We start from the raw sequence: 10,813 nt of genomic DNA, 5'->3' as shown, positions 1-10,813 counted from the left end.
AAAGATGTTTTTCCTGAAGGAACAAGTCATATGAATAAGATCAAGTGATTAATTGATGCCAAGTTTATTAATGGCTGATTTCCTGTGGATTTGTCTCATTTTTGAACAATATGCTGAACAATAACTAGATTTTTTTCCTGCTCTATTTTATATGGTGCTCGATTAAAGCCTAGGTTCAATATACAGACTTTTTCTGCAGGGGTATTTAGATGCTCGCGTATGAAGGATTTTTAAGTAGTTGAATATCTCAGAGACTTCTTAATCTTGTAGTTGATTTGGTCAAAATTAACTAGTGAGTTCAAAGTTCATTATATACATACAAGCATTCATGTGTGTCTGCAGCAGAGGATTTGGGGTGTTGGTAAATGAACTGGCAGTGTGGGCTTGCAGCCCAGAAAGTCAGCTGTATGCTAGGCTGCATCAAAAGCAGCATGGTCAGTAGGTCAAAGGAGGGGATTCTGTCCCCTCACTCCACACCACCTGAAGTGCTGCATCCAGCTCTGAGGTCCCCAGCACAGGAAGGACATCGACCTGTTGGAGTGAGACCAGAGGAGGGCCACTAATTTGATTAGAGGGATGGAGCACCTCTCCTGTGAGGAAAGACTAAAAAAATTGAGATTGTTCAGCTTGGAAAAGAGAAGGTTTCAGGGTGACCTAGTTGTGGTCTTCCAGTACCTGAAGGCAGCCTGTAAGAAGGATGGAAAGGGACTATTTACTAGAGCATGTAGTGACAGGACCAGGGGAAATGGCTTCAAACTGAGAGTAGATTTAGATTAGATATTAGGAAGAAGTTCTTTACTGTGCAGGCACTGAGGCTTTGCAACAGGTTGCCCAGAGAAGTTGTGGATGCCCCATCTCTGCAAGTGTTCAAGGCCAGGTTGGATGGGGCTCTGGGAAACCTAGTCTAGTGAAAGGTGTCCCTGCCCACGGCAGGTGGATTGGTACTTGATGATCTTCAAGGACCCTTCCAACACAAACCATTCCATAATTCTTTTATCATCATTGTAAAAGCTTCATTTTCTTCCAACTGGGCAAAGAATGAGGAAGCTAGTATAGCTTGGAATGCATAATGATTGAAGGGCTGCTGGAGCACCAGGAGCACTAACTGAAAGAGAACTGAAAGAAAAGAACTAAAATCAACTAAAAACTTTCTTTTTATTTTCTTGGCTTTGCCTGTGGATAATACAGATCCTTTGTGGTCCCAGTGACAGTTGCTTCCAAGAGAGGCTGCTAGATATAAGAAGATGACTGTGCTTAGTCTTTTGCAGGATTTATATCCTGGGGTGAGAAGCTTACTGTTGTCATTGATGAATACATGGGGAAAGGCATGTGACCCTGGCCAGCACCTAATGTCAGCAATCTGTCCTCAGATCTCTCCTTTGCTCCGAGTGAGGATGACTTCAGACTTTGCAAAAGGATTTCCAGACTACTTGGCTAGTTTTAGATCATCGTTTCCATATAATAATGTGTATGGCTGGAAGTGTGTAGTCTCCATAAATGTTGCATGTTGATGCTACCCGATTGCATCCATGTCCTAAAGACCCGGTGCACAAGATGGTATTGTATAAATTGAATTAGAGAAGCTACTGAGGTATTTCAACCTGTGTTCATTTTAATAGACAACAATTAGTTGTAGGCCATGTGATCTCTGTGTTTTTCTTCCCCCCTTTTTTTTTTCTTCTTGACAGCTGGGTGTGGTTTTGGTGTGGGTTTTTTTGTTTCTTTGGTTTGGTTTTCCTTGTTTTGTTTTTTTTTTTCCATTTCCTTCACTGTATTAGGGTGTTTGAGGCCAAAAGTCCTCATTTGATGGAGCAAAGGCAATCTCTGCTGCTGCCAGAGTCTTTTAGCTTTTACAGTCAGTTTAATCCTCATCCAGAAAACTTAAAACTATTCTTACTTAATTTCCCACCTTTTACTTTGTCATTACAATGTATTTTGTCCACTTCATTACATTCTAAGTTTTGCATACCAGCAGAAAAATATAATTTAATCTGCAATACAAGCTGTTATTCCTAGTTTCTTAAGATAGGGTGGTCTTGCCCCCGTTTTGTTTTCTTGGGAAGGATAAGGCAAGAGTGAAGAAATTCACAGATGTAATGGGGTCTGTAGCACTTAAGTAGATAGATAACTCAAGTTTCCACGGTTTGCACCAAAAGCATTGGACTTAGAGGGGAATTAGTTAATACACCAAATCAAGTGATTCACTAAAATACGGTAGCTACCATTTAAATATTTTGCTTCCTTTCTCCCTGAGATCTTAAATATTAGATATTCAACTGAAGTATTTGTCTCTCTGGCTTTTAGTTGTATTGCAGCAGGAGCTGAATAAAATGGTAGTGATGTTAGGAAGCATCTCCGAAGTAGAACTTTTATTTTTGCACTCAAGTTAACCAAGGACTTGAATTTTTGTATTTACTAGGTTATAGAAATCAGAACTTCATAAGTGTTTGTTGGTTCGCACTGTTGGTCAGTTACTCAGTCTTGAAGTTGGATGTCTGTTAGGGCACAAATTTAGAGCACAATTAGTACTACTTGTGTCAATTTTTAAAATTTATTTTATTGTAAACTTGTTCTATGATAAGTGTGTTTACATAGTATATACACAACTTATGCTCTTATAAATATTTGTCAAAGATAAGTTTGTGGTCGCATACATGAAAGCTAGTTTCATGTTTTCTGTATGCTAGTGTGTGTATAATTATGCAAAAGTTTAATTATGCTGTTTAAGTAAACTGGGTATTTGGTCTGAATGCACTTAAAGCTAAAAACTGAACAAATAAAACACTTTGCATGATGGACAAGGTGTCTGTTAGCTAGGCCTGATTACCCAAAGACTGAGTGAAATGAGGGTGGGGGAGAAAGAGACCACAGTTTAGGGCTTTTGGAGAAAACTTCTGGAGGCAGTAAAAATGAGCTTCACAGAAGTCCTTGAGAAGATGGTCTGTGGAGATGAATATGAAGCTCCATCTTCACCAGTTGCCAATTAAACAGTTTTGATTATATCAACAGTTAAAATTGGTATTTTGTGTAGCATAGTGAAATTACAGTTTTGTTGATTTAATGCTAATGCTTTCAGGCAAAGCTGTGAATAACAGCAGAGATGCCACAGCTGCCTGGAGACTTAAAAACCTAGAAATTCTTCTACTAACTGAAAAAGGTGCGATTTTTTTTGTTGGTAGCTCTGTGGCATTGCTGTTGGTTGGTGAGAAGAGTGGCTTTTGAAGATTATTTAGAGAAGTAATTGAGGAGTGGAGAATGGCTGGGGTGTTTTTGGTTGTTTAGGGTTTTGGTTTTCTTTGCTTATTTTGTGTTTGGGTTTTGATATTTTTGTTTGTTTGAATGTGAAGGATGTGCTTACAATATGTGAAGACTGAGCATATCTTAGTGCTAGTGCATCTGAGTACTTAGTACTTGATGTCTTTCTGGGTGCCAGGTATGCCAGTATAGTCAGCTAGAGAGGCTCCAGCTTTCAGCTGTTCAATGAGAGCATGTTGTTTTTCTGTAATCTGAGGCTCTTTTGTGCCAAGATACTATTTAGCTGGTGGTGCTCATCTTGTGGGGAGTTACAAAGAGCTGGACAAAGCTATCTGATCCACAGTTTCTTAGCTCTCCTACAGTGATGGAATCTTCAGTGTTGGCATTACTATTTAGTTGAACCAGTTGGAAAAAACCAAAGTAATGAAAATTCTCATAACTTTGAATTTGAGGCTCATCCTGTGTGGAGGTGAGCATTATGCAAAAATTGGATAGAAAAAGGCACAGAATTTGATAGGAAAAAAAAACATTTAATGTGTGCAAACAATGTTTAAACAAGTGTAATATTACTTGCATTAAATTTACTGTTCTTGTCATTAGAGCTTCCTAGACTTGAAACCAAGTTATTCTGCATTTCAGCTGTCAGTTTTGTAAGTTCTATTTAGTTGCTGAACCCAGAGAGTAAATAAACACAAATAGGGGAAATCTCTGCCTTTGAAGAAGGTACAGCTGTTAGGATCAGAGCTGAACATTTCAAAACACATTATTGAGCTGATTGGATAATCAGGTGGTCTGAGTGTGTCTTTGAACTCTTACTTGCTAACAGCTGTTTAATAAAGATTTAATTTCTTAAAAGTTGTACAGAGACTGTCAGTTTCTGCAGAAACAAAACTGTAATGGATTTTTTTTATATTTCATTTAGAAAACCACATTATGTTTATTTAATCCTAAAAAATTAAGCACTCTTTTGGGGTAATTTGAGGCCTGCAGCTTGATTCATATAAGCTTTTGTTATCTGTCCAAGATATCATTCCTCTTCCTCCCTGTGACTGTTTATGCCTGGCCAGCTGAACAGTTTTACTGCCTTGAAAGGTGGAACAATGTAAAGCATGAGACACAGTAAGAGCAGTAGAGAGGATTGCACGCTGCTTTTCTCTCCACTACTTCTCATGAGGCAGTAAGTCTTCCTAGCCTGCCCTGTGTGGTTCACTGCTAATATCTTGAAGAAACTGCTAAATATGTGGCAGAGATGGTACTGTACCTCTTCAAGAAGTCAGTCTGCTGGGTACTGTAAGTCCTTCTTCTGCCTGGAAAACTTAACTTCCGAAGAAATAAAGCATAAATATGGAGTATATAACAGCTCTGTGGTATCTGCCAGATATATTGCCAGAGAAACGGCTAATACTGTAGTTTGGTCAAAAACTCTGTCATGATTTAGGTGGCATTGCATGTACAGATTTAAAACAAACAAAAAACCAAACCATCACCCCTGGCATTACAAAAAAATAAACTTATCTTTGATTTTCGTTTATTTACTTTGAAGCTAGATAATAACTTTCAGAATCTGCATCTATGTGCAGAATCTTTCTGTGGCATGTGAAGATTTTAGTTCGCTTTGCCTCTCATGGAAGATACAAACACAAGTGACCATGGGTATGAGTTAGGGTCACTAGGAATATTTTTGTTTGGTGTATGTGGACTTATTCATTCTGTTTCATGTTCATTATACTGATTATTTAGTTGGCATGTGATGATGCTCTAGCATGATACAGGTTTGGGGTTTTTTTGCATGACATCCTGTTATATGGACATAGTGCTTCTTTTTTTGCCTTTAAAAACTGAAGACTTACAGCAGTGAGTATGGATGGGGCTCCACATGTTATTTAGTACATCTTCTTTAAAAAATTTACAGCCTATGTGCTTAGTTTGGGTTGCTGACTCCAGTTTTTCTTCTACGTTTGCTTTTTTATGTTTGTTCAACATTGTACTCTCTACTGGAAGCTTGTACTAGAAAGGGTAAAATTGGTATGATTGGAGAGTGAATTGGAGACATCCTAAGGAGGAGACAAAACCAGTCAGTAACCTTTAGTGACTCACAGAGGGAATGGAAAAGAGGGACAAAAGATGGGAAATATGCATGCAAAAGAAGCATATGGCTGTCAAGCTAGGAAGAATAGAGAAGACCTGAGTATTTGTTGATAGTCAGGGTTGTTGGGCCTCCATATTCCTGCATGGAGTCCTGACAAGGCTTCCTGGATGTATATCTTTGGAACTGAGTGCTGGACAGACTGTTTGGACATGTGTCTTTGTGCTTCTGAGTATGTGGTGTGAATGGGTAAAATGTGTTTCCTTTTAAAATAAAATGACCTCCCCCTCATTGTGATTCCAATGCAGAGAAAACACTTGTGACCTGTCTGTGGAATATCTGCTCAGAGAGGAGTAATCTTCAGGGCTTAAATGTGTATGAACTGTTTCCCACTTTCTTAATGTTTGAAATGCCCAAGGAGTTTAATTTCTTGTTTATTAGGTCTGGCTGAGATGAAGTTCATTTTCCCCGTAGCAGCCCTCACAGTGCTGTGCTGTGCATTGGTGACTAGAAAGGTGTTGATAACACACCAGTGTTTTGGATACTGCTGAGCAGAGCTCCCTCAGCATCAAGGCACTCCCCAGCCTTCCCCCCTCATCAGTAAGCGTGAGATGGGCAAGGTTTTGGGAGAGGCATAGCTAGGACAGCTGACCCAAACTGACCAAAGGGATATTTGTACCATATAAGTTTACTCAGTAATAAAAGCTAAGGAAAAGGACAGTGGCATGAGCAACCTGATAAAGTGGGCACCCCTGCCCATGACAGACGGCTTGGAATTAGGTGATCTTTAAGGTCCCTTACAACCCAAACCATTCTGTGATTCGCTATTACATCATTTGTCTTATGGAGCAGCTATTGTGTGTGCTGAAGCCCTTGGGAAGTGGCTGGTCCTTGCGTGATGATGGGAAGCAGAGAATAAATCTTTTGTTTTCCTTTGCTTCCGCATGTGGCCTTTGCTTTCGCTTTATTAAACTTCCTTGACCTTGACCCAGGAGGATTTTTTTTTCATCTTGTTTTGTCCCCAATCTTGGTCTGCTGAGGAGGCAAGTGATAGAGTGGCTTAGGGGGCACCTGGTGTCCAGCCAAGATTAGGCCATCACGCTTTTGGAATTGAGTTTGTGTTTTTAAAAACAGAGCGAAAAAACCCTGAAAGAAAAAAAAACAAGGAAAAAACATTTAACATTGCATAGTGAAATGTAAGGCTGTTCCTATCTTGGTAACAGGCTGCTACCCTATTACCATTGAATTAATGGCACAGGTTGAGTATCTTTAAAAATGTAGGTCTGAGTTGATTGAGAAGGTGAAGAATATAATGTTATTAGGCAAGTCCAGATTATTACTTTGATTTTTTTCCTACTTGATATCTGTGTATTAGATTATTTTTGAATACTTGTATGCATGTTTTACCAATTTTGTGGAATAGTCTGTTTAGTGGAAAAGTTCCCATGCCAGAATTTCCTTTACTGCACTCTCTTGAAACCTTGGTGAAATGCTAATGCTGACAATGTGCTATAATGTATGCAACATTTTACCTCGAAGGACAACAATTCAGTGCTTTTGTGTGTGTGTTTTAATACTTTATTCCAGGAAGGACCTTTAAGACCTGTACTTGAATGTATTGATCTTGTCAGCAGTGAAGATGAAGAACCTAACAGCAGTTCTTATGTTCACGTGAGTATGTTGTAATATATTTTAGGACATCTCAGTTGAATAAAATAATTGCTCTTCTGTATTTTTTCCTATCAGTTACTTTTCACAAAAACCTTATTAGAGGTATTTTTAACAAGTAATAATTAAATAAATAACATTTAAGTATTTTGATTTTTTTTTTCCTACTGTTGAGTGGAAGGCAAGAATGCCAGCACTTCCATTTTGTTCCAGAGCTGTTTTTTGCCTCCTTGAAATGGGCTTGGAACTTTTATTTGTCTTTCAGTCATGTTAGCGGTGTGTTGAAGAAAAATATCACTTTACAAGCAGCCTCAGAAGTCTGTGTGTCCAGTTTCTAGCCTGCAAATGTATCTGGTCTACTCCCAGGCCTTTTCTTTCTAAAATGACTTCTTAAGAAAAATGTATAGGTTGGAGGACCTTATTCCAATGACAGGCTGGTTTTATCTCTACCTAATCCTTCATAATCCCTCCTAAGACTGTATGAGTCAGAAGCAGGCTCTGTTTATCCCCTGATCTTACTGTGCCTGCTCTGTAGGGCCTTGGAGAGAGGCAGTGATTAACCCTACTAGAGTTGGTTTTGGCAGCAGTAGCCATCTCTTGACTTGTGTTTTACAGTGTTACAGTAGAGGATGTTTGTAATAATACTGGTGCTTAAGGAAAGGTGGATCTTCTGTATATTCACAGGCTGACTCTACAGCGTTGATTGCTAGAGCTAGTTGTGTAATAGGAGCAAATTACAGTGTATGGCCTATCCCTTATGCTAGAAAAAGCTAATGATCTGCCTTTCTGAAGATAGTAGAGCAATAATTGTATCAGTTCTCAGTTTTTCAGGTGGTCTGCATGTTGGCTTTCAAATTAGTAGATATTTTGTTTACTTACTTCAAATAATTTACTTAATTTTTCATTTGTTGGAGACTTCTAGGACACCCAGCACAATCATCCATGTTCGTCTACTGCTTTGGTGAGGCTAATGTTTATGTTGAATTGCCTTGAATGTGTGGAGAGGAGAGTTGTTTTAGCTGCTTCTTTAATAGAAGTTACAGATGTTGATAAATAGGAAGAGAAAACTAGCAAGGTAGATCATGGAACGTAGGATAAGAGTATCTGTACTGAATTATGTCCTGATGCTTGGGCATCACTTTTCACTGTATTAGTGCCTGTTACTTAGTCACCAAATAAGTGTTTAACTTTTCAATTGTAGAGACCTTCTAAGCGTAAGGATCACATTGACTATCAGAAAGAACGAGTTGCTTCAACCCTGGATCGTCTGGCACGACATGTTGAAGTAGAGAAGCAGCAAAAAGAAGAGAAAAACAAAGCCTTTAAGGTATTGGGAGTATTTTGTTTTTGTTGAATTGCATCATAAAGGCCTTGTAGTCACAAGTGTCTTTGTTTTCACTACTAAATAAATAAAAAGATTGGTGAGCCAGACCTGGAACTAGCAACTAGGCTTCTGTGGCATCATTCGAAACACAATACAGACTTTGTCTCTTCAGTGGCTTTTAACTGATAAATTTGCTAGTCTTATTGCAGTTCCTGAGGATGGGAAAAACCAAAATTCGTGAAAATCAACGGCAAAAACTTTTTGTCTTGTTTGTATGTATAGCAGAGGAACCTTAACATCAGTTACTCTTGCTGAGTAATTGAGAAATAAGAGTTATCACAAACAGCCATGCAGCAAGCCTACTCATTTACTTGCTTTTGACTCAGATTTTTGGGAAACTGTTTGCCACATTAAATTTCTGTATTGAGTAATATTTTATAATGTGATACAACTTTCTGTGTTTAAGGCATAATTTTAAAGTTGAATCCTGTTAATTGCATTGGGCAGCGATTTGAAAGGCTTGTACTTTTTATTTCTATTACAAACTGGGAGATGCAGTCAGTGGGCTAAATGGAAGGGCTGCTCTTGGTGGGAACCTGGACCGCTTGAAGGAATGGGATTACAAGAACTTCATGAAATTGAACAGGAACAGAGCCAAATTCAGTATTTGTGGAACATGCTGTCTTTCCAACCTAATTTTCTCAACACTTTTAAAATCACATGATTGTACTACAGTTACAGCTTTTTATATTCTACACTAGACTATGCAACTGTAATACAATAGAGTAAAAGGATGTTGGATATAGTCCAAGGTATAGCCTTGAAGTCCAGAAGCCTACATCCCTCTCCTGTCTCCTCTACTGAGAATTTGGCAATCTGTTAATGTTTCCACATACAGTTTTCCATGTGTCAAACGGAGTCAGAGATAACTATGTAGCTTTCAATGTACTTTGAGAATGAAAGCTAAAAAATCCTTTGTTAAAGATGAATATTTTCCTCCTGGGTGGCTCTTTACTCCTCATCAGTTAATGCAACTTGCAGAATTAAATTTAGTTTTCAAAGTGAAGATGCCAGTTTTTTTTCCTTGTCAGTGGAACAAACTGACTCTTTGGTTTCAATAATGATTTTGTGCTGCTTGTTTAAAACTTCGTGATTATTTGTTTCTCTTTATAAGATTATAATCTTATGTACATGCTACAGAAACTTCAGTAGTTACAGTAAAAGTAAATTAATTGACGCAAGATGTAGCTCTTGCTTTGGGGGAAAAAATTACTGTTTTTTAAATTTTTTTATTGCCCTTATGTTCTATCTTTATTGTGGTAAATAGAAATGAATCAAGTTGTAAGATTTTATTTTTTCCCTACTTTAGGCTTTTGTGGGTGTGGGTTTTGTTGTTTTTTGGGGTTTTTTTTCCTTGTGTTTTTAGAAACTCATATGTAAGTTTTGGGATACATACCTAATCTTTCATTTTTTTAAAAAGAATTTGATCCCCACCTTGCCTGGTGTGTTTTCTCTCGCAGGAGAAGGTTGATTCCCAATATGCGCACGGGTTGCAAGAATTAGAATTTATTCGGGAACATAGTGATACAGAAGCTGCAAGGTTATGTGTGGACCAGTGGTTAAAAATGCCAGGTAAGAGTAGGAAGCTAAGTTTCAGTGATGGTTTCTAAATCCTGAATTGGAGAACAGAACACGTGATAATTGCATTGAGCTTGCAGGTGCCATGTGCATAACCTAATCCTACAATATTAACTTTGCTAGCATATGGCATTTGAAAGTTCTTAAACACTCATTTCCATAAAATCCATTCTTTTAATGCTTTACTGTTTAGGAAACGTAAGATACAAAATCTAGAAATCGCTAAGGCAATGTTAACAATTTTTATAAAAGAGGCTGGTAGGAATTAAAAATACTACTATTGAACTGCTGCTTAGGAGGATGTCTACATGAGTAAGTGTAACTTCAGGATATTTAGTGAATTTCAAATAGTACCTCGATGAAGGGTGTGAAAGTGCTTAAAAAGTTACACTGCTGGGAATTGAAGAAAATGAAAGAGCAGACTTCCTGAGTAGGATTGTACATTGTTAGTTTGCTTTTAAGAATCACTGTAACTTGATTTTTAAATGCTTTAGGGGTTATGTGTTATTTTGTTTGTTTTCTTAAGCCTCTATAATTTAGGTTCTGGTTAAGTACATTGTTTTATAACACAGGTCTGAAACCAGGCTCTCTTAATGGTGGAAAAAGGGGTGCTTGTAAGAGGGCAGCTCAGACACAAGTCAACAGCAGTCCCAAACACTGCCCTGTGATGCATTGCAACAGAGAGTTTGATAATGTACATCTTCTTCTAGGTCACCTTCAAAGGTAAGGACATAGTACAAGAGCTCAGTGCAAGATATCATAATGAAAGAATATGCTCTAACTTAGGACATCAGCATCAAGTCTACTTTAAACTGCCTGTACTGATGAAGTTCCATTTTGAG

The 10,813-nt window shown here is 38.1% G+C and overlaps 1 protein-coding gene across 1 annotated transcript in view; it reads left to right on the top strand.

Moving 5' to 3' along the window:
• The first annotated feature begins 4,504 nt into the window (after positions 1 to 4,504).
• ZNF451 (zinc finger protein 451) overlaps positions 4,505 to 10,813 on the top strand; it is a 31,936-nt gene continuing 25,627 nt past the window's right edge. The window contains exons 1-7 of the mRNA XM_017834816.1: positions 4,505 to 4,545; positions 6,429 to 6,461; positions 6,774 to 6,777; positions 6,929 to 7,012; positions 8,211 to 8,336; positions 9,854 to 9,965; positions 10,544 to 10,694. Coding sequence (XP_017690305.1) covers positions 4,505 to 4,545; positions 6,429 to 6,461; positions 6,774 to 6,777; positions 6,929 to 7,012; positions 8,211 to 8,336; positions 9,854 to 9,965; positions 10,544 to 10,694 — 551 coding nt within the window. The remainder of the gene's footprint in view (positions 4,546 to 6,428; positions 6,462 to 6,773; positions 6,778 to 6,928; positions 7,013 to 8,210; positions 8,337 to 9,853; positions 9,966 to 10,543; positions 10,695 to 10,813) is intronic.

Source organism: Lepidothrix coronata, unplaced genomic scaffold (assembly GCF_001604755.1).
Source record: "Lepidothrix coronata isolate B3197 unplaced genomic scaffold, Lepidothrix_coronata-1.0 Scaffold241, whole genome shotgun sequence".
Classification (NCBI taxonomy): domain Eukaryota; kingdom Metazoa; phylum Chordata; class Aves; order Passeriformes; family Pipridae; genus Lepidothrix; species Lepidothrix coronata.
The sequence above is the reverse complement of the archived record's forward strand: the minus strand, read 5'-3'. Positions and strand labels throughout refer to the sequence as shown.